The sequence below is a fragment of the Petromyzon marinus genome, chromosome 38, assembly GCF_048934315.1.
Source record: "Petromyzon marinus isolate PM22_M1 ecotype Great Lakes invasive population chromosome 38, UKy_Petmar_22M1.pri1.0, whole genome shotgun sequence".
Classification (NCBI taxonomy): domain Eukaryota; kingdom Metazoa; phylum Chordata; class Hyperoartia; order Petromyzontiformes; family Petromyzontidae; genus Petromyzon; species Petromyzon marinus.
The window spans coordinates 8,422,209-8,444,913 of record NC_133704.1 but is presented as its reverse complement, the minus strand read 5'-3'; the positions used below and the strand labels follow the sequence as shown (position 1 = coordinate 8,444,913).

Sequence of the window (22,705 nt, the reverse complement as noted above, 5' to 3'; positions counted from 1 at the left end):
GGGTTGACAGCTTTGTCATTTGGTGATGCTGCTGTGTTGGCAGCGAACGGTACACATGCACAATGAACAAAAACATTAACTCAATACATTCCTCAATAAACACTGTGGCATTGGAATAAAAAAAAATATATATGATAGGCGACGTTTCGGGCAATGACCCATCACCATAGCAGCACGTAAAATAGTTTTATTTAAAACTTTCTATATTTGCTAAGAAGCCATTGCCTGAAACGGCGCCTATTATTAAACATATTTTTTTAAGACCCCAGTGTTTCTGGAGAATGTGTTTAGATATATAATGAACGTGTTCCTCGGTCGCTTGATGCAAGTCCAAGGAGCCAGGCGTGCAAACCCCCCCCCACATCACCATCGCAGAAGCCATTGGCCTCAAGTCTCACGTTGGTCCCTCCCTTCTCTCCATTGCGTCACAACACCACCACCAACCACTTACTACTGACCGCTTTATATATCAAAAAACAAACTGCGACTCGCCAACGCAAGGCAGGACTCCCCTCTAGGTCCCATCGCGGCTGTGAAAGCCACCGCTCCTATCTTGTACTCGCGTCGCGGAATATTCACAAGAGTTCTTGTGGGTTTTTTTAGGGGGGCGAGGGAGGGTGGGTGGTGGTGGTGGGGGGGTGCTTTTTCTTGAGCGTGCGTTTAACTCGTGAATTCTTGCACGAGTTCACGCGAGGACGACGTGGACTAATTCACGCCCAGCTTGTGTGACGAGCACAGCGAAGTGAAGCAAGGCACCCGAGCAGGTAAATATGCGTTTGCGTGCGATTCATCATCAGCATCATGATAATCGGCAGCAGTCAGGGTCAATCCACTGCTGGATGAAGGCTTCCCCCAAGCCTATACGCAATCTCTCCAGATCCTGCGTGTTCATAATCCGCATAGCACCCTATCCGGCTACCACCTACTACGCACGAGATGATTGCTTTAATCGCTCCATATCTTCGGTGGACGTAGCTCTGTCTTGAACGCGTGCCTCTACCTTGGCAACACAATCTGTCAGTATCATTATTATTATTGCCCATCTATCATCATTCCTTCCGAGTGTCGTATCCTCATCCATTATTATTGCGATGCGTTATTAGTAATACGTACTACAAATCATAATCATGCACAGCTCATTTATGAATCCAGTGCTGGGTGTAGTGTTCTCACACGCCTTGTCGGTTGTCTGACCATACTTCACTGCGCTGGTCATAGCCACGTAAATGTGGTTTAAGCTGGAGGACCCGATGAGCCATGAAACTCTCTTTCACGGGTGTGTCCAGCCTTAAACCTGGGATAATAAATCGTGGACATTTACAGAGGGATGTTACATAGGTGGACAGATTAAACGCTCGTACGTAAACTCTAGCAGTATGCGTTGGTACGAGGGGAGGGAACACCAAGGGTCGGTTGATATCACCACCCCGCCACTGATGTTATCCGTGGTCGGGAATCCAATTAGGGACGCCAGTTTCATAGCGCAGTGTGCAAACCACAGCGCCACCGCTCCCAACGTATTCGATTGCTCTCGAGGAGAGAGAGAGAGGACGACTCAGAGGGTCGAGGAGGAACCACATAGGAGTGGAGAAACTAAAAACTAAACAATTTTATTTTACGAGGTAAGGCCCACTGAGCTATATAGCTCTTTTTTTTAGAATGGAACTGGCCACAAATGATAACTCAGCGAAGTGGCTTATCGTGTGGAAATGTATAGCAGCCAAATACTTGAAAACGCGCGTTGATTATAAATGTGGAGGGAAAACCCGGAGGGCCCGGAGAGAGAAATATGCAGCGGGCGTCAGGGTCGGGGTCGAACCCACGGCCTCCTGTACACCAGGCGAGGTAGTTATCGTCTCGTGGTGGAGAGATGTTAACTAGGCAGTAGTCAGGTGGCAGAGCCGACGCCACCAACATCCTTCAGCCACTGAATGAGCGTTGACATGAGTAAGAGGTTGACTAAGCTTAATCGACGTTTCAACCGGGTGGCCTATTTCATGAACTTACGTTAACAGCGAGAGCGCCTTATATTTATTGCAGCGGGATGGTGGATGCGAGTGGCACACAATAATAATGCCATTTGTATTTCACATGGCCTCTAAATGCTCCCCATATCAAGACGCTGCACCGAACCAGTGGACTTGTACAGGGTGCTTCAAAGGAATGTTAACACTTATACGGGAGTTAAAGCTTTCGTGACTGCAGGGATTCATATTCTTGGTTCTTTCGGTGAAGTCACGTAGAAGGGAAACAATAAAATAATAAAAAAATATATAAAACAATAAAAAATATAAAGTTCAACACGTTTCGAATTTCAGTTTCGACTTGCAGTTGAAACGTCGCAATTATCACACCTGATGATGATTGCTTGTGTTGCAGTCGAAATGTCGTGAGAATTTTGTTGTTTAATATTTTATTATTATTTTATTGTTTCCTTTCTACGTGACTTTACCGAAAGAACCAATAATACTTATACGGGACTATAGTTTTAATCGAAATAGAACAGATAATAATGTAATGCACTGTAACATGATAACAAATATGATGTTAATAGCTTCAAAAAGTCAGAGTCTCCCACTTGTTCGCCATCATTGTCAACACATGGCCTGGGATCTTCTTCACGTGGTCTCCAGAGCCCGGAGGCGCGTTTTCTTGTGGTATTGTTGCAAATTCTCGGAAGTGTTAACAATTTTTTGAAGTACCCTCTATTTTATAGAAAGCGGCAGTCAGCCACGGGCAAATGAATTTGCTATTGAGCCTGGAATTGGACCTGGATAGGGAGTCGACAGCACGGATGGCGGATGGGGGGGTGTCAGAACTATTAGGGGAGCAGAAGAGAATACGCGACCTACCTAGCACTGTGCCAATGTTGACTGGGGGCTCTGAAGGAGAGCCTTGGTTACTGGAACGCAGAGTGTGCGGAGGGGAGCTGAGTGAGATGAGGGGAGAGCGTGGATGGGAGTAGAGTGGGATGAGAGGGGAGAGCGTGGAGGGGAGTGGACTGATATGAGAGGGGAGAGCGTGAAGGGGAGCTGAGTGAGATGAGAGGGGAGAGTTCACGGAGCATCTTGAAGGCGGTGAGTTGTGTAATATTAAAATCGGCCCGGGATTGCATTGGCAGAGTTGCCAAGTAGATTACAAAGCGGGTGTGTGTGTCACCGCTGGCTTGAGATCACACGTGGAAGTGCGTGACTCGTTCTGGACTGCGCCTTTGCCCCCCCCCCCCCCCACACAGCAGTGCTGTGGCAGGGATGGGCAACCCAAAAAAAACATAAGTAAATTTTTGTTCGAATTCGGTAAACAAAAACACCCCAAACACACACACACAAAAGGCTCGGTACATATTTCAAGAGGCCGCACTGCACTGTGTGGTGAACACGAATCGGCGGTTCCTTCATAAAATAACTTGTCACGAAGCCCACGGTCCCTTAAAGAGCCGCAGGCTTACTCATCAGCAGCGCTGTGAATAGCACAGGCGGCCCGGGGTTGGTGAATCACCAGCTGATGACCACGGTGGAGACAATCGTGTGTTTGTGCACTGCATTACTTTCACGCGCACAATAAATTGCACGTACTCGGTGTGTTCCTGCACTCGGTGTGTTCAAGTACTCAGTGTGTTCCTGCACTCGGTGTGTTCAAGTACTCAGTGTGTCCATTGTACTCGGTGTGTTCAAGTACTCAGTGTGTCCATGTACTCGGTGTGTTCAAGTACTCAGTGTGTCCATTGTACTCGGTGTGTTCAAGTGCTTAGTGTGTCCATTGTACTCAGTGTGTCCATGTACTCAGTGTGTCCATTGTACTCGGTGTGTTCAAGTACTCAGTGTGTCCATTGTACTCAGTGTGTTCAAGTGCTTAGTGTGTCCATTGTACTAAGTGTGTTCAAGTACTCAGTGTGTTCATTGTACTCAGTGTGTTCAAGTACTTAGTGTGTTCATTGTACTCGGTGTGTTCAAGTACTCAGTGTGTCCATTGTACTCGGTGTGTTCAAGTGCTTAGTGTGTCCATTGTACTAAGTGTGTTCAAGTACTCAGTGTGTTCATTGTACTCAGTGTGTTCAAGTACTCAGTGTGTCCATTGTACTCAGTGTGTCCATTGTACTCAGTGTGTCCATTGTACTCGGTGTGTTCAAGTACTCAGTGTGTTCATTGTACTCGGTGTGTTCAAGTACTTAGTGTGTCCATTGTACTCAGTGTGTTCATGTGCTCAGTGTGTCAATTGTACTCGGTGTGTTCTATCATTCGTGGCAAGGTCGCCTCTGAAAAATAACTAAATAGCTCAGTGGGCCTTACCTGATTAAAAATGAATATTTTTTGTTCGTTTTATAATAAAAGTTATTTTTTTTGTCATTCGTCCCCATTCCAGCGTCAGGCAATGGAACCGAGCGCCACGACGCTTGCGGGCCCATTCGGCATCCAGGCTGACAACTGCACGGACCCGAGCTTCAACAACTGCACCGCGCTGCATAATCACACGGACCACGAGGATGACGACCACATCGGGACGGCCGGAAACAAGGCCATGACGGTGATCAACATCTTGCTGTACAGCGTCGTGTTCGTCTGCGGCACCCTGGGGAACGGGGCCGTCGTGTGGGTCGCGGGGTTCCGCATGAAGCGTTCCCCCGTCACCGTCTATTTTCTTTCGCTCGCCGCCGTGGACTTCACCTTCGTGGCCACTCTGCCCCTCTTGATAATGCTGCTCGTCCACCAGCACTGGCCCTTCGACCACACCGCCTGCAAGGTCCTGCCCTCCTTCATCATCTTCAACATGTACGCCAGCGTGTACCTGCTCTCGGCCATCAGCCTCGACCGCTATTTCGCGGTGGTGCAGCCCATTTTGGCGCTCCGGATCCGCTCGACCCGCGTGGCGTGGGTGGTGTGCGTCGTCTCTCTCTGCGCCGCCGTGCTCAGCACTCTGCCCAGCTTCCTGTACCGCGAGATCATCGAAGACGAGATCGGCCTGACGTGGTGCATGGTGAATTACGGAGAAGAAGAAGACGTGATCTTGGTGGCCGTGGGGGTCTTCACCCTTCTGGCTGGATTCCTGCTGCCACTGGTCGCAATCTGCTTCTGCTACATGTGCGTCGTGCACAAGATGCGCTCCATGTCGCGCGTGCATACATCACGGAGGGCGCGCTCCGTGCGCCTCATCGCCGCCGTGGTGGTGGCCTTCTTCGTCTGCTGGTTTCCCTACCACATATTGGTCATCGTGAAACTTGTGCCGCTCGAAAACGAAGAGGCGTCCCACCACTTAATGGAAATCATGAACTTTTTACAGCCCCTCGCGGTGGGAATAGCCATCACCAACAGCTGCGTCAACCCATTCCTCTACGTGTTTGTGGGACGCGAATTCCGCAAGACCTTGCTCAGGTCTTCGCCAATCCTGCGGCAGCTCGAAGCGGCCCTCGGCGAAGACGCGTCCGGTGGCTCTGCCTTGTCTCAGCAGGGCACCAAGAGCAGCTCGGATTCAGGGCAGACGTCTCAGATGCATCAGGTGTGAGGTTCCCCCCCCCTGCTCTGCCCCTCCATGCTAGCCGCACAATCCCTCCCAATCCTCTCATAACCGCCTCCGCCCCCGTGGTGCCTCCCACACGCTGCCGTGAATTTATTGGGCCAGATTCACGTGCTGCCCAATGTTGTTTTGAGTGAAAAAAAACGTTGGTAATTGGATTAATTCGCGGCACACCGTTGCAGCGTAATACACCGGTCCTCATAAAACAGTCTGATGTTGTCGCTGTTGCCCTTGGGTGAACTGCAGATTCTCCATCAGAAGTTCTGTTAGGTTCAGAAGCTGCTTTCCCATTCGAACGTGTGACATGAGTCATAATCTTTTGATGCTACCGTCTGCTAAGAAATCATTTCAGAACTGAATCGAGGAATTGTCCGACCAAATCTAGGGCATGTGTCAAATCTGGCTTTGGATCACGGAGGCAATCGTCATCAGGCTGGGTGCTACACAGCAACAGACTGTGAATTTTCGTGTTCATTCATCTTCCGACTGCTTTGACATCACGAGGAACTGATTTTGGCGCACCCCGCAAGATTTTCTGCTTTTTTTTATACCGCGCACCAGTATGTTCAAATAGCCGGTGGATAACGACCAGTACCTTGAGGGCCCCACGCACTCAGTGCACACAAAGGGCTTGCCACAAATGAACCACAATACCTTGCTGATCTCGGCAAGCAGCATAAAACCATCACGCAAACTTCGGTCATCCTCGCAGCAGCTTTTGGCTAACCATCAAACAAAGACGGCCACTGCATCGCGTGCTTTCAGGCGCGCTTCCGCGGCCGTCTGGAACGCCCTTCCCTTCCGATATTTAGGAAGCCGCTGCAGATATGCACTTTTAAATCTAGATTGAAAACGAATTTCTTTAGAACTGCTTTTTGTGTTTAGCTTGTTGTCCTTCCCCCGCACCTCCGATTGGCCACGGTTGGCTACGTACGGTGCGAAAGAAGTTTAACATAGATGCATACGGATGTGCCAGTGTAAATGAGTCGTAAGTTTTCTTCTTCTGCTCTTGATGCCTCAATGCGATGCTGCCTCCAAGTCTGTATGTTCTGCGCCCCTTCTTCTCCGATCTGTTTCTACTTCTTATTTGGCACTCGATCTTTTAGGTTGCTTTCCCAGCTGATGCCGTGGTCTGCCACATCAGTCTTGAGCATTCTATTCATTTTTCCAGAACCTTCGCAGAAGCCTGTTGCCACACCTTCTTTTTCACACGTGCATAGTGCATCTTTTGTTTATTTTTCCTTCAGGTTTCTTGTTTATAAAACTTGACTCCCATTTATTCACTGCCAATGTTATGGCTTTGCAATATACAGACATTAGGTTCTACCTAATTTCGACCAAAAAAGGGAATTAAATCGTTCGTTTTCATATACATTGTACGATGAAGTTTACATGCATATGTTGTTTCAATTCATAATCTACGTCGATTTAGCATTGGTCAAAAGTGAGTGGTGAATGAGGAATGCCTTTGGTACTCATGCGCAATATTTTTGTCCCTTCCTATTTTACCACAAGGTGGCAGAGGTGTCACGTGGTAAACGATGCAGCACTTACATAACTGCACATAAGAAGAGCAGCGAGCTGTCGTTTGCCGTCTTCCTAAGGGTATAGAAGCAATTTAAAACATATTTAAGAATGTGGCTGCAATATGACAACTATTTGAATCATGGTATTCTTTACAATCAGGAGATGAGCACGTTAATCAATGATGATGTTAATCAATGATGATGTTAATCAATGATAATTGCAGAAGTGGCATGCCACCTCTTAATGCTTCAAATTTATTTTGAATTACAGGCGTAGCACATATCAGTAGTCATGAATTACTGAATTAACTCTTGCCACAATTAACTTTACAACTGCTGTGTGCTTACATTGGTACTTATTACTGAGTCGGTGAACAAACATAACTTAATTTTTTTTTATTTTTCTCATATTGTATCTTGATTATGCTATCAGAATCGCATCATACATATATGCATTTATCCGGATCTTCCGCATCGCAGTTTAACCCTTTGTGTGAGAGAATGGCCCACAGAAGTGAATATCACAGAACTCCCTTTGAGGTATAAAGTGAACTCTAGTCCACACAATGCAGTACAGAGCAGCACTTTCCCACCTGCTTTGTATATGCCAGAAATGTTCACGTGCATGGCAGTCAACCCGATAAGTTAATTATCAGAGCTGGGATTTTGACGAAACATTTGCAGTACCAAATGTATTGTGCAGTAATTGGTGGCCGAGAGGAGTCCATGAGCTCACAACACATCAGAATCCGGTTTAATCACAGACGGCTTTCTGGATGCGAACCTCAAACTGGCAGCGGTGTCGGCTCAGCGCTCTGACCTCTGAGCCACTTGGCCGTGTCTATCATCACATACTTTGCTTGGAATTGGCATAATGTAATAACACAGAGCAGACAACTAGAGTAACAGCCCCAGCCTTAGTGATTGTGTAGCCTTAAGCAAAATGTATGAAATGGCTTGTAACAAATTGCACGATTAAGGAAAAATTTATTTTAAATGTATTTGTTACCCTCTTAATTCCTACCCTAGGCTTTTCACCAAATTCACCTCTCCGCTCATTAATGAGGCTATGTGTGCTAACCTTATATGTGTATGTAGGTTGAACCTCTTTCGTACAATACGTAGCCAACCGTGCTAATCGTACCTTTACGCTCATTACACTTTTAAGACATTACATTTTCGTGGGTTTCCACAAACAAGGATGGCTAGATTCACACGATGGCGAACGTGTATAGAGTACACGTCCAATGCGATGGGAACTGAGCCCTGAGGTATAGATAGGATGGATGTGTAAAAAGATATACGAACGTCAAAATAAATTTACCATGCCACCACCTTGTACAAATGCTGCACTGGGTGTTGGGGGAAGTTTATTAGTCAGTACTGGATATGTGAAAATCAGAACTGGGAAATTGTACTGCACACACGATTTTTGGCCCCATAGTTTGAAAGTTACGATGGTCAATAATTTTTGCCGTGCGAAGTGCACATTGCTCGCTGCGTGTAATATTTGCGGCATGCGACTCTTAATGGTTTTACAAGAAAGGGGCACGTGATACGTTTACTGAAACTAGCTCCGTGGAGGACTCCACGAGCCGTAAACCCACACAGAATGCCTTCCTTGCTTGCCAGCCTCTTTGACTGATGTAAAAATGAGGCCGCTGCAAACACTGCACGCATTTGATGGTTTGGTAACCACATAAATCTCTGTGGGGGGGGGGGGGGGGTGTTGCGGGAACTGGCTTTGGGGGAGAAACACCGGTGTAGAGGATTCCAGCAATCTCTATCCGCCAATGGGCGAAGCCGTCCCCATGCCATGTCGGACATGGTTGTTTTTCTTTCGCCATATTTCACCACGCTTCTCAGTGCAGGTTGGTGAAAGTGGTGGGGCATGGAGGGAGGGCAATATCGGTTCTGATTTCACTGGCCACTAATGTTGGCCGTAGCTGGGAATCAAACCTTACGCCCGCGGGTTGAAAATCGCGTGGCGCAATTGAGGCGGGAAAAAATTATGGTCAAATGGGCGTGGCGTTTGCAAAGCCAAGGTTGAGAAATACCATCGCATAATGGCCCAATTCGCATGTTGTTGACTAACGTTCCCTTCCAACAGTTTATTTTTACTTTCCAAAAACGGACCGATGTGTTTACCACCAACTATCAGAAAAGCAAACGAGGCGATGGAATGCATTTCAGTTTTATTTTTTTGAAGATGCGACTCTGCACGGCTGATAATATAAAAAAATGGTAAAGGCACAGCCATGCAATTAGTTGCTCACGCCACTGTTGATAGAAGGCAAGAATGTATGTTATTATATATGTGTATACAGTACATATAATTTACAGTCAGACATTTCAATCCTTTTGTCAATCCACTGATGGATGAATGCCTACCCCAGAAAAAAATTCTAAATTTGAAAACGAATTTCCTGCCTAAAATAGTACAAAATGTACAAACACATAGGGTGGACTTTTTTTTTACAATAATGTCTAATAGTGTTTTGTATTACATTGCTCTGTTTTTTTTCTTTTTTACCTTTTCTTGTTTCATTGTATGTAATGACAGAGATTAGGGATTAATAAAGTACAACCATAACCACAATCATATAAACAGACATCTATTTGATAGCAATATATTGGGGGGGACATTTTGAGCATGTTTAAATATTGGGGCCGTAATTATAATATATATTAAGGGGGTGGGGGACACACATTCTCCGCCCCCCCCCCCCATATATTATAATTACGGCCTTGGTGGGATGGCGGCAAGACCAGTTCAAGCTCAGTTAGCCATGGCCAGGAATCAAAATTCAGGCCACCAGGTTCACAGCGCAGTGCACTACTGCTCCACGACTCCAACCCCAAAGTCCATACTATCAACTCTTTCACGGTTTTTAAATAAACCGCATGTATTTGTACACATGGATATTTTTTAGCGGTCATAACAAAGACAAAGATCCCCCGTATAACCTTAACAGACTGTTGGGGCAAGTGCTATTAGCGAGCACCTATGAAGGCCGGCACAGCACACGAGGGGGTGGGTGGCCAGAACCACGCCCGGTTCAGATAATCGTCACTGGTGTTGGCCATGAGCGGGAATCGAGAGTGTTTCTCAACTCACCATCGCTACACACACACACATTCTACAATATATTTCACCATGTGAAAGACAATGTGTTTGAATTTCACAAGTCTGATACAACAGAATCGTTTTCAATCACATCCTGTCATGAGTAACATAGGCACTGTCAGCTGGGCTGGGCATATGGCTTAAATTCCGGAAATTTCAAGGTTCCCACGAAAAATAACTTTAAATGTGTTTTTTTTTTAATCAAGAGGAAGCTACAGCGCATGAAATGTCTTGCTGGAACAATAATCCGTTTGTCTTCTTCTGCTCCCCTGCGTTGAAACCCAACTACAGCTTGATATGATGCTGCTGTGTAGGAGACAACCAGACATCGATGATGATGATGAGGCTTGCATGGCTGACCCTCAAAGCAATTTGAGATGTAAAACTGAAAAACTTTCACTGGCGAGATGTTAACTCCCACACCTGGTATACAGGACGTCGTGGGTTCAATCCCAACCCTGACGCCTATTGTATATTTGGAGTGTGCATGTTCTCCCCGTGATCGCATGGATTTGTCTCCAGGTCCTCCGGTTTTCCCCTCCACATTTAAAATCAACATCACGCGTTTAGAATATTTGGCCACTATACTTTTCCACATGATAAACCACTTCGTCGAGATATAATGTGGCCAGGTCACGTCTGAAAGAGCAATATAGCTCAGTAGGCATCGCCTGATAAACTAAAAAAAAAATTGTACAAAAATAGTTTCTTTGTTTAAATTAACAATAGTAATTATTTACAGCACTTTGTCAATCCACAGCTGGATTAAGTTACCTTCAGGGAATGTGAGTGGGGTATGTACGTATGTATGTTGAACTTTTTTCGCACCATACGTAGCCAACCGTGCTATTCAGAGGTGCGGCGGGGGGAGGGGGGAACAAGAAACACAACACAAAAAGCAGTTCTAAAGAACTTCGTTTTACATTTAAGCGGGTGCTGTTAGCTTTAGCCAGGAATCGAACATTTGTCGTTGGTTCATACGGTGGTGTCTTGGCACTCTGCTACCACTCCACACCTTCCTACTTATCCGAATTTTGTTTAACTTACCACCTCGGGGTGTTTTTGGTGGCACAGTTTCGGGGAACTGATTATAATTACCAGACTTGGCTGTGAATCCGGCCCCAAGTTTGATTCCCGGCCACGGCTAACATCAGAGGCAAGTGGTATCGCAACAGGTCACGGACACGTGCCCCCTTCAAGAACCCGCACTGACCAGCGTGGTGAAGTATGGTCACATTACCCCTCACTACCCACGCAGTGACGTGATGGAGCGAGGTCCTGATCCAGCAGTGGGTTTACAAAGGGCTGCAAACACATTTTAGAAATCGCAATGATCATATATACTAAACGTTTCACACAACACAAAATAAACAATATAAGTGAACGCCTCACGTGTCTATTTAATATGAAGGTTCGATCCTAAGCGATGACACTGAAGCCACCACACCTCGCCATCATCGCTTCCTTCCTTGAATCTGCCAGATCCAGCGAGTGTCCCACACTCACATCGTACCCAACGTGTCACATCATCATCCATGATCTATCAACTGCTGAATGAAGGCCTCCCGACATCGTGGGCCAAGTCCACAATGCATATATTGCTCTGTGCACATGAGCTGATGTCCTCGCATCATTCTCCACGGTGGTTGTCATACTCTTTAAGCTATTTCCAGATCGATCATATATGTATGCTTTCGGTAAATTTAGACTACAGTACCCGATAATGGACCTTATTTTTGTTGTTGTAAATTCATATGTTTGCGTTTTGTATGTTTTGTGCGCTAATAAAACGTTTTTATACGACATACTCCGAAGTGTTTGCTGTGCGTGTTTAATCCACATTGGAATGTTGTGCAATGTTTCTCCTGATTGGAGAACCGATTGGAACGGAAGAAAACAATGGGACAGCAGCAATGTGACAATACAAATGGAACAATAGGAGACAGCACAAACAAGACAACACAATTGGAGACCTGACAATACACGTGAGAATACAGCACAGGTAGTAATGTATTCTCATGAGACAGAACGAGACATTATGTGGCACATTAGGAAAGGACCACTCTTTTAATTATTTCCTTGTGCAGCAAGGGAATAAAGTGTGGTTCTGTGAAAGTCCTCATGTGCTGTGCAGTGCATCAATGCACGTGTGTACAGCAGCATGTGACGACTGAGTTGGGCCTGTAGGTGGCTGGCAGGGTTATTGAATAATCGCACTTGTACACCAGCCACACGGTTAATGGCGACTCGGTTCAAGAATTGCTGCGTGTGACACACGTGCTGTTGCATTCTACAGATTAACCACAATAATATAAATGTGTTTGCCCTCGATTTGGAGCACCTGCCCAACGTCCTTCATTTCGAGTGTGCAACAATTACAATCGAGATACAGTAACACAAGCGAGACCGGGCAGTCTCTCTCGAGCGTATGCCAAGTATGTGCAAATTACACGTCCAATCTCGATTTGAAGCTTTCGTGACTGCAGGAATCCATCCATACATACTCTTTGGTTCTTTCGGTAAAGTCACGTCGGTATAAAATAAAATAAATCACGACGTGGTTCAGCAGTTCCACTGCTGGATTATATATATATTTTTATCTGCCTGAGGACGACCGCTTGTGTGTTGCGATCGGAACGTCGTGATTTATTTTATTTTGTACACACGTCCAAGTTTAAGTCTGTGAGCCACGCGATAGCTTCAGAAATAGCGCCACTGATACTGCTCAGCACGGCCGGAGTGCGGACGTAGCACAACCATAACCACAATCATAAAAACAGAAATCTATTTCATGGCAATATATTGGGGGGGGGGGGGGGGTACATTTTTAGCCTCGACATACAGGAACACACAACACAAAAAATAAAAAGCGTGTGGTGGAGAATATTGTAACACGGTGCTCGCTGTCGTACAGCGCCCTCTAGTGAGGTCACGTTTAACGGGCAGTAAGTAGCGGGGGGCCTCTCTCGTGGGCCACACAATGCAAGGGAGTCGCTCACACGTATTCTTTTGCCACGACGATAACCTTATCCATCATCAAGCAACACCTCAACGACATCACCTCGCCGCCACCGGACTCAACTCCTCTAGCCACCATCTGATCGCGCCCTCACCACCAATCCGGAATCTCGCCGCACGGAAACGGCAGAACGCCGTCGTGCAAAACCAGTGGGACAACGCGGAGACATCCAGAACGTACACACAATCGGTCGAGAACCCACCCCAAACATCATCGCACCTCCTCCATAAATGTGTAAGGGATCGGCGAGCCACCCTCACCACGCAAACACGACATCTCCGCTCTCACGATAACACGCACCAATCACACGGGCGGGGACGCGCTGGACGGGGGTCAGGGGTTAAAGGGCAGTGAGGTCACTCGGACCAGGCGTGTCCCGACGTGGGTGTGTATTGGGAGCGAGGGTGGCTATGGAGGGTGTTAAAAGGGGCTGTGGGGTTGGTTTTGGAACGAGTGTTGCTGTGCGTTGGAGAAATAAAGAAGTGTCTCCTTGGTTCTTTCGGTAAAGTCAAGTAGAATGGAAACAAAGTAATTAAAATAAAATAAAATTCTCACGACGTTTCGGCCACCACACAAGTAGCCTTCTTCAGGTGAAGGAACAGAACTGTCGGGACGACAGCGCTTCAATGAACGCTGCTAAGATTCGTAGCGTCTTTTAAGCTGGGTGAGAGAAGTGAAGCGCCTTGAAAAAGGAGTTTACATATCAAACAGGAGAATTTAGCATTGAAATAGCTGAGGGATTAGCTTGTGACTGGTCACAGAAATAGCTATGTTAAAGTCAAAGTTTACATATCAACAGAGGCATTTAGTATATGGACGCTAAAGGGCTGCAACTACCCAACTATCATACAGTAAACCGATGTGAAAAAAACTAAGTCTAATTTACATCAATATAATAAATGTACTCAATATATTCTTGAATAAGCTGAGCTGTTAACACAAAGCAACTGGGTATACACTACACTATATAATGAATACCATATAGTAAACCAATAAAAAACTAAAATATAAACTACCTCAATGTTATCAATAAACTCTATATACTCTCCAATCAGCTGAGCCACCAACAATAAGTCGTTATATATCACAATGCCATATGGCAAAAAATGGGTGGCGGTTTCTTCCCCTCAACACCAGCACCACGGACAGCAACGAGCCCCGTTCAGACGGACGAGTCCATCCATGCTCGGAACGGAGGAGAGGGGAGAGAAACAGCCACGATGTGCTGTTATACTCCATGTTATAAACCATACCATTAACCGTGGTGTGAGAGGTATTAAGAGGCAATGCCAGCGAAAGAGCTGCGGTCTGAAGGTAACCGTAAAATACAATTAATTAAGATCCGAAATGGTTTAAAACATCTTTCCAATGGTTACTAAGCCAGAATCCATCTTCTCGGTTGAAATTGTCTCTGTGCTTGTATATGTGGATGGCCTCATGGTAGCCGGTTGGCTTGCAAAGAACCTCCGTCTTGGAGAAGTCAATGTCATGTGAGCCCACTGAATTATAACAGTGATCTGCCACGGCAAAGGAGTTCGTCCTACCGTGTTTCAAGTCTGCTTTATGTTCGCGGATGCGGTCCGAGATATGTCATTTGGTTTCTCCAATGTAGCTGCTACCACAGAGGCACTTTAGTTTGTAAACGCCCGGGTACTGTATGTCTGGAACAGCATCTTTTACAGATGTAACCAGATCACGGATTTTATGTACTGTGTTGAATCGGACCTGGACCTTGTGTTTATTCAGGATTTTGGAGATCTTTTTAGTGACCCCTGCAATGTAGGGTAAGGTGATGGTTTTGAGTGGCTCCTCAAGAGGATCCTTCTTTATGACTGGAGTGATGGCTTTGCGGATTGTGTAGTCGGAGTAACCATTAGCCCTGAGAGCCTGGTGTACGTGCTTGAGTTCACTGGCAATGTGTTCCTGGTCGGAAATGCATTGGGCTCTATGGTATAGAGTCTGGGATGGATGGTGGTGGGAATCCGGTTTCAAGTAAGCATCTATATGGGTAGCTTTCCTGTAGACAGAGTGGCTCATTGAGCCATCAGGTCTCCTTTTAATTAAGACATCCATGGTAAATCTGATGACTGGGTGTATGGAATTGATGTGGTCGAGGAATTGGTCTAGAGCAGGCTGGCCATGTGGCCAGATGACAAAAGTGTCATCCACGTACCTCTTCCATAAGGTCGGGCATAGACTGGCAGTCTGGATGGCGTCAGTTTCAAATTTTTCCATGAATACGTTGGCTACAACCGGAGACAGGGGGGAGCCCATTGAGGTGCCCTCAGTCTGTTTGTAGAAAGTTCCATTCCAGGTGAAATATGTGTTGGTTAAGCAATGTTTCACCAGGGGGGGTACATCAGTATGCAGTCCTTGATGAACCAAGTCTTCAATGATTGCGATGGTGTCAGGTACCGGAACTTTGGTGAATAAGGAAACCACATAAAAACTGACAAGCAGGTCGTCTGGGGACAGGGAAATACCCTTGATTGTCGATACCAGGTGAGTAGAGTTTAGTACCGCAGAGGTGTTTTTTCCAGTGAAAGGTCGCAGGATATCAGAAAGAAAACGAGCCAGTTTGTAGGTGGGGGAGTTGATAGTGGAGACGATGGGACGAAGGGTGTATCTTCTTTGTGTATCTTTGGAAGGCCGTATAATCTTGGTGGTCTGGCCGCAGAAGGTTATCAACGAGAACTGTTTGGTTTGATCAATTAATGCTGTTGAATCAGAAATGATTTTGTTGGTTTTAGTAACCAGGCTGTTGGTGGGGTCTCGTTTAATTTTTGTATAGCTGCCATCGTTGAGAAGTTCCTGAATTTTGTTGTTATATTCTATTTTGTCCATGATGACAGTGGCATTGCCCTTGTCGGCTGAGAGGATGACAATGTCATCTCTCTTTTTTAATTGAGCTAATTCAAAGCGCTCATCTTTGCTGATGTTGCTAGGTGGCATCTTAGCGTTTTTGAGGGTTGCAGCGATTTCAGATCTTGCTACGTCTGCAGCAATGTGACCCAGGCCCTTGAGTGCAACGTCGACATGGGCTGGTATGTGTCTCGGTGTGACTGCAATGTTTAGACCTTTAGCTAAAACGGATTTCAGGTCGTCAGAAATAGAACTGTTACTGCGATTAATTACGACTTTGTTAACGTCTAGCTTTTTGGTCTGTGGGTCCGATTTCTTGTTGGAAAGGCGGTTGAATTTGGAAATCAAATTGTCCTTACATTTGGTCGACATAGTGGATGCTGAAGAGGCAGTCATATTGTCTACATGTTTCCAATCTCATGTAGACATTGTCGTCGTCAATGATAAGTGTGATTTGTAGAGTATCTTGTCTAACTGATCTAGTTCGGTGCGTGTAAGTCTGATTTTTTCTGAGATAAGAGCCAAGCTAGTTCTAGCTAGAATTCGTTTTGCATTAAAAGAGGTTACAACAGCAGAGGTTAGTGTAAATGCGGTTGGTATTACCTTAGAGTCGCGGCATCTCTTCAGAAAGGTGAGAGACTCGATTAGTTGAGCCTTCTTATTCCGGAGTTTGTTGAAGGATCTTAAGGTTATGTGGAATCCCTCCCCGTAGAGGCGGTTAAATTTAGATTTAAAGCTTTCGTGACTGCAGGGATTCATCTTCTTGGTTCTTTCGGTAAAGTCACGTAGAATGGAAACAAAGTAATAAAAATAAAACATAATAAAATAAAATACAATTCTCACGACGTTTCGGCCACAACACAAGTAGTCACGAAAGCTTTAAATCGAAATAAAGAAGTGCTTTAACCATTCTCCGACTACCTTTTCAAATGTAACATAAGAGGAAGGCAGCAATTTGATCGTGGCCATGCAATCCAAACCATGGGCCATATAATAAACCACCGTCGTCTGCGCCCCATCATACATAGAGACCCATAGAGATACATAGAGATACAACACTACAGACAGGCCACAGCAGCGCAATTATGGCCACGAGTTGCATAACATTTTGTGGTCTGCGTTCCATCAACGCACGAGGGATATAGCAAAACTACACGACGTTTCTCCTGAAGGCCTCTCATCGTGGCGACCACATCTCGACATCGGCGTTTTAGCTCTTGAATACACCGCTGCCACCAACGCTCCAGACTCCAGAAATCGTGGGCGACACCAGTCTTCTTTTGCAAATCCGCTGCTGGAGGTTGGCCATACTTGACGAGTGCGGAATGGTCAGAGATCGACAACCAAAATAACAAGATCATTTTTTGTTCGAATTCGGTACAACAACAACAACATTCCTCCTATGTCGAGCCGAAATGCAATGCGAATAAGGTCACGAAGAAAGTGGCCGTCCATAAATGACGTCACGCACCTAGGAGGGGAGGGGGGGTGGCGTCAGACATTTGTGACGATGTGTGACGAGGGGGGGGGGGTTGGGAAATGTGACGTCACATCAAAATGCGCAACTTTGAATAAATATAGAATTGTTATAACAACACTCATTGTTATAACAACACTCCTACAACATCAGAGTGCAGCGCCACATTAAATACGCGCAACAATGACAATAGTTTAAAGCGATTTGAAGCATGTTTTATTTTCAAAATGGAAATATGGTTGGGGGGGGGGGCAGAGCTTTGTGACGTCATATTTGAGGGGGGGGGGTCTGACTTTTTGTGACGTCGTGTGACGGGGGGGGGGTCAAAAATCGTCCAAAATCGCGTGACGTCATTTATGGACGGCCCCAAAGTCCTCGAAAGAGCCGCAAGCGGCTACGAAACTGCAGATTGCTGCCCCCCGTGACCGAATGGTGCAGGCTGGAGCCTAAGGCAGGTTCAGATGTCACTTGGTCACTGACATTAGCTGTGGGCAGGATGAGAACTCAGGCCACTGGCATAACAACGTGGACGTGAGAATGAATAAGGGGCCGACCATAAAATGACGTCACGCGATTTTGGACGATTTTTGACCCCCCCCCCCTCGTCACACGGCGTCACAAAAAGTCAACCCCCCCCCTCAAATATGACGTCACAAAGCTCTGCCCCCCCCCACCCCCCCCCCCCAAAAAATAAAACATGCTTCAAATCGCTTTAAACTACTATTATCATTGTAGTGCGTACCTAACGTGGCGCTGATGTTGTAGGAGAAAACATTTATTAAAAAAGTCTATTTAATTAAGCAGAACGTGTTGTCTATATTTAAAGTTGCGCATTTTGATTTGACGTCACATCTCTCAAACCACCCCCTCCCCCCCTCTCGTCACGCATCGTTACAAATGTCTGACCCCCCCCCCCCCCCCTAGGTGCGTGACGTCATTTATGGACGGCCCCTAACGTCGTGTCGATTTGTTCGTCTTTTTCGGGAACGCGTGGCTTGCCCAATCCTTCGGTGAGAAATATTATGCAATGTTTTGGTCCTTGAATCATCGACAATGCCCGTGGCCCTGTAAGCCAGTGGTGGGGAACCTTTTTTTTCTGCCAAGGGCCATTTGGATATTTATATAACATCATTCGCGGGCCATACAAAAAAATTATCAACTTAAAAATTTGCCTGTTATATTTGGTCAAACATTTCATTAACTCACCCCTAATGTCATGGGCCGGAACTGCTTCTCTTTGGCGAGGCGTGTGATGATGTTAGCTGGTATTGATGATGTTAGCTGGTATTGATGATGTTAGCTGGTATTGATGATGTTAGCTGGTATTGATGATGTTAGTTGGTATTGATGATGTTAGCTGGTATTGATGATGTTAGCTGGTATTGCTGATGTTAGCTGGTATTGCTGATGTTAGCTGGTATTGAAGATGTTAGCTGGTATTGCTGATGTTAGCTGGTATTGATGATGTTAGCTGGTATTGATGATGTTAGCTGGTATTGATGATGTTAGCTGGTATTGAAGATGTTAGCTGGTATTGCTGATGTTAGCTGGTATTGATGATGTTAGCTGGTATTGATGATGTTAGCTGGTATTGATGATGTTAGCTGGTATTGCTGATGTTAGCTGGTATTGATGATGTTAGCTGGTATTGCTGATGTTAGCTGGTATTGATGAGGTTAGCTGGTATACCTGATGTTAGCTTGTATTGCTGATGTTAGCTGATATTGATGATGTTAGCTGGTATTAATAATGTTAGCTGGTATTGATAATGTTAGCTGGTATTGACGATGTTAGCTGGTATTGATTATGTTAGCTGGTATTGCTGATGTTAGCTGGTATTGATTATGTTAGCTGGTATTGATGATGTTAGCTGGTATTGATGATGTTAGCTGGTATTAATGATGTTAGCTGATATTGATGATGTTAGCTGGTATTGATGATGTTAGCTGGTATTGACGATGTTGTTACTACTCGCAACTGCTTTTCCAGGTTTGCTCCTAGATTTATTGAATTTCGAGTCCCGCCTGCGGTTGTCTTGGCAGGCCCAGAGACCCAAATTATTTCTCGGGCCTGACGTTCCCCACCCGTGATTATTGTAAGCTATGCTCCGGCAAGTAATCCATCGACAGTCATTTAGAGAAATAACCGAACGAACAGGCGGACAGTGGTTTCTAAAAAGAGGAACAACTTCTCGTCTGGCATTGAATCGCGCGCGAAAGAATTTCATATTTTACCAATCCGATTTGACAAGTTGTTTTCTCTATTTGACTCGTGTTTTGAAAGAACCTGACAGTGTCCAAAGGAGACGCAATACAATGGGCTATACATTACAGGAAAGACAGAGCACTGATGATAAACGCAACTGGAAAACACGAAATGACACGGGGCATAAACAATACGTTTGAGATGAGTATACATTACAAGATGGAAGCGAGACCGACAATTAAAGAGCCAACACGAGACGGACGATACAATGTCCCAACTTAAGTCAATTCGTATTGAGATGAGATAAGAATAATAATTGACACTTTTAAAGCGCCTTACACCAGGAGGTCACAAAGCACTTGTAGAAAGCACACAAACAATCCCCAAAACAAAGGATTCAAGGTAGAAAAGTGAGGGAAAAGCGCTCTGAGCGTAGAGGAAGCTTTTATATATACAAAAAAATATATCTACTAGTTCATAAAGCCTGTCTTCGCCAGGAAAAAATTTCAGTAAATGTAATAATTAACATTATTTTTTGTACAATTTATATCGACGATCAGACACTAACAACTACCGTACTAAAAAAAATGAATTTTTCCTAAAAAAACCCCACAAATTGTTGACTTGATTAAACTTGTTATATTTAACGACGTACCCATCGAAATCCGCTCAATTTAAAGATTCCGTTCTTTTTTTATTAGAAAGAACAAAAAATAATGAACTTAATACTCTGTGAATTAATCAGATTTGAACATCATAAAATGTGTATTTTCTTCGTTCAAACCCGCTTGAATCAGGAATATCTTTTAAAAAACAATGAAATATAGAATGGTTCTCGCTTTAATTTTATTTGCTGTTTAACACTCTATCAAACGAAAAAACCCGCAATCTTAAGTTTGAGCGGTTTCTGAATGACACGCACAAACATGTTTATGGGGCAATTAAAATCGAGATTTGCGGGCCTTAAAATTAAAAATTATCAGATTTGTGTCCTGTTGTTTGTGTGCTAATAGCTATCAATGTACCACATTTCAGCTTTCTACCTTGTCGGGAAATACCCTGTAGGTTTGTGACACGTACATACAGATTAAGGTCTTTGTATAGAAGATATCAGATGCTGCTGCATTGGCAATAATGCACAAGCATACTGAACAAAACTCAACACGTTCGTCAGCAATAACACAATGGCCTTCAAATGTATATTTTAATAATAGGCGACGTTTCGGGAAATGGCCCTTCATTGGGCCCCTCCTCCACCGCACATTAAAGACTGCCAGTACACTCACCCAGCTTAATAACCATTGCGACAGTCTACATTATAGACTGCCAGTACACTCACTCAGCTTAATAACCAGGCTACAGTCTACATTATAGACTGCCAGTACACTCACCCAGCTTAATAACTAGGCTACAGTCTACATTATAGACTGCCAGTACACTCACTCAGGTTAATAACCAGGCTACAGTCTACATTATAGACTGTCAGTACACTCACCCAGCTTAATAACCAGGCTACAGTCTACATTATAGACTGCCAGTACACTCACCCAGCTTAATAACCAGGCTACAGTCTACATTATAGGCTGCCAGTACACTCACCCAACTTAATAACTAGGCTACAGTCTACATTATAGACTGTCAGTACACTCACCCAGCTTAATAACCATTGCGACAGTCTACATTATAGACTGCCAGTACACTCACTCAGCTTAATAACCAGGCTACAGTCTACATTATAGACTGCCAGTACATTCACTCAGCTTAATAACCATTGCTACAGTCTACATTATAGACTGCCAGTACACTCACTCAGTTTAATAACCATTACTACAGTCTACATTATAGACTGTCAGTACACTCACCAAACTTAATAACCAGGCTACAGTCTACATTATAGACTGTCAGTACATTCACTCAGCTTAATAACCATTGGACAGTCTACATTATAGACTGTCAGTACACTCACCAAACTTAATAACCAGGCTACAGTCTACATTATAGACTGTCAGTACATTCACCCAGCTTAATAACCATTGCGACAGTCTACATTATAGACTGTCAGTACACTCACTCTGCTTGATATCCAGGCTACAGTCTACATTATAGACTGCCAGTACACTCACCCAGCTTAATAACCAGGCTACAGTCTACATTATAGACTGTCAGTACACTCACCCAGCTTAATAACCAGGCTACAGTCTACATTCTAGACTGTCAGTACACTAACTCAGGTTAATAACCAGGCAACAGTCTACATTATAGACTGCCAGTACACTCACCAAACTTAATAACTAGGCTACAGTCTACATTATAGACTGCCAGTACACTCACTCCGATTTAGAACCAGGCAACAGTCTACATTAGTGTTTTATTATTGTTTTCATTTTCTTATTTTTATTTACTTTATTTTTTATTGTTTCTTTCTACGTGACTTTACCGAAAGAACCAAAGAACATGAATTCTTGGAGTCACGAAAGTTTTAAGTAAAAATTTCTGATCATTGGTTACGTCACGTCCGCTCACACCACCCGCACTCCCCACTAACCCCGCCCCCCCCACTAACCCCGCCCCCTCGTCTGCCTCCAGACATTTCCCGCCAGGTCCGGCGCCTCTCGTCGTTACGTCACGTCAGCTCACCCCATAACCCCTCCCCCCACTCCACACAACCCCTCCCCCCACAACCCCTCCGCTCCCCACAACCCCTCCTCCCACTCCCCACAACCCCTCCTCCCACTCCCCACAACCCCTCCCCCCACTCCCCACAACCCCTCCTCCCACTCCCCACAACCCCTCCCTCCCCACAACCCCTCCCTCCGCTCCCCACAACCCCTCCCTCCCCACAACCCCTCCCTCCGCTCCCCACAACCCCTCCCTCCCCACAACCCCTCCTCCCACTCCCCACAACCCCTCCCTCCCCACAACCCCTCCTCCCACTCCCCACAACCCCTCCCTCCCCACAACCCCTCCTCCCACTCCCC

At 45.3% G+C, this 22,705-nt stretch overlaps 1 protein-coding gene and 1 long non-coding RNA gene across 2 annotated transcripts; one reads left to right on the top strand and one right to left on the bottom strand.

The window, feature by feature from the left end:
* Positions 1–360: 360 nt before the first annotated feature.
* On the top strand, positions 361–11,971 carry LOC116950166 (C5a anaphylatoxin chemotactic receptor 1-like). Its single transcript, XM_032967710.2, has 2 exons — positions 361–764; positions 4,363–11,971. Exon 2 carries the CDS (start codon positions 4,372–4,374, stop codon positions 5,497–5,499), a length of 1,128 nt encoding a protein of 375 aa, XP_032823601.2. The 5' UTR covers positions 361–764; positions 4,363–4,371; the 3' UTR covers positions 5,500–11,971.
* On the bottom strand, positions 9,221–17,569 carry LOC142930378 (uncharacterized). Its single transcript, XR_012946340.1, has 2 exons — positions 13,386–17,569; positions 9,221–11,010 (listed from the first exon to the last, which is right to left on the bottom strand). It is a non-coding gene; the product is annotated as an uncharacterized LOC142930378 (long non-coding RNA).
* Positions 17,570–22,705: the final 5,136 nt, after the last annotated feature.

Bases quoted from the DNA above. Each gene is read 5' to 3' on its own strand.
- LOC116950166 (XM_032967710.2), top strand. From the start codon at position 4,372: ATGGAACCGAGCGCCACGACGCTTGCGGGCCCATTCGGCATCCAGGCT.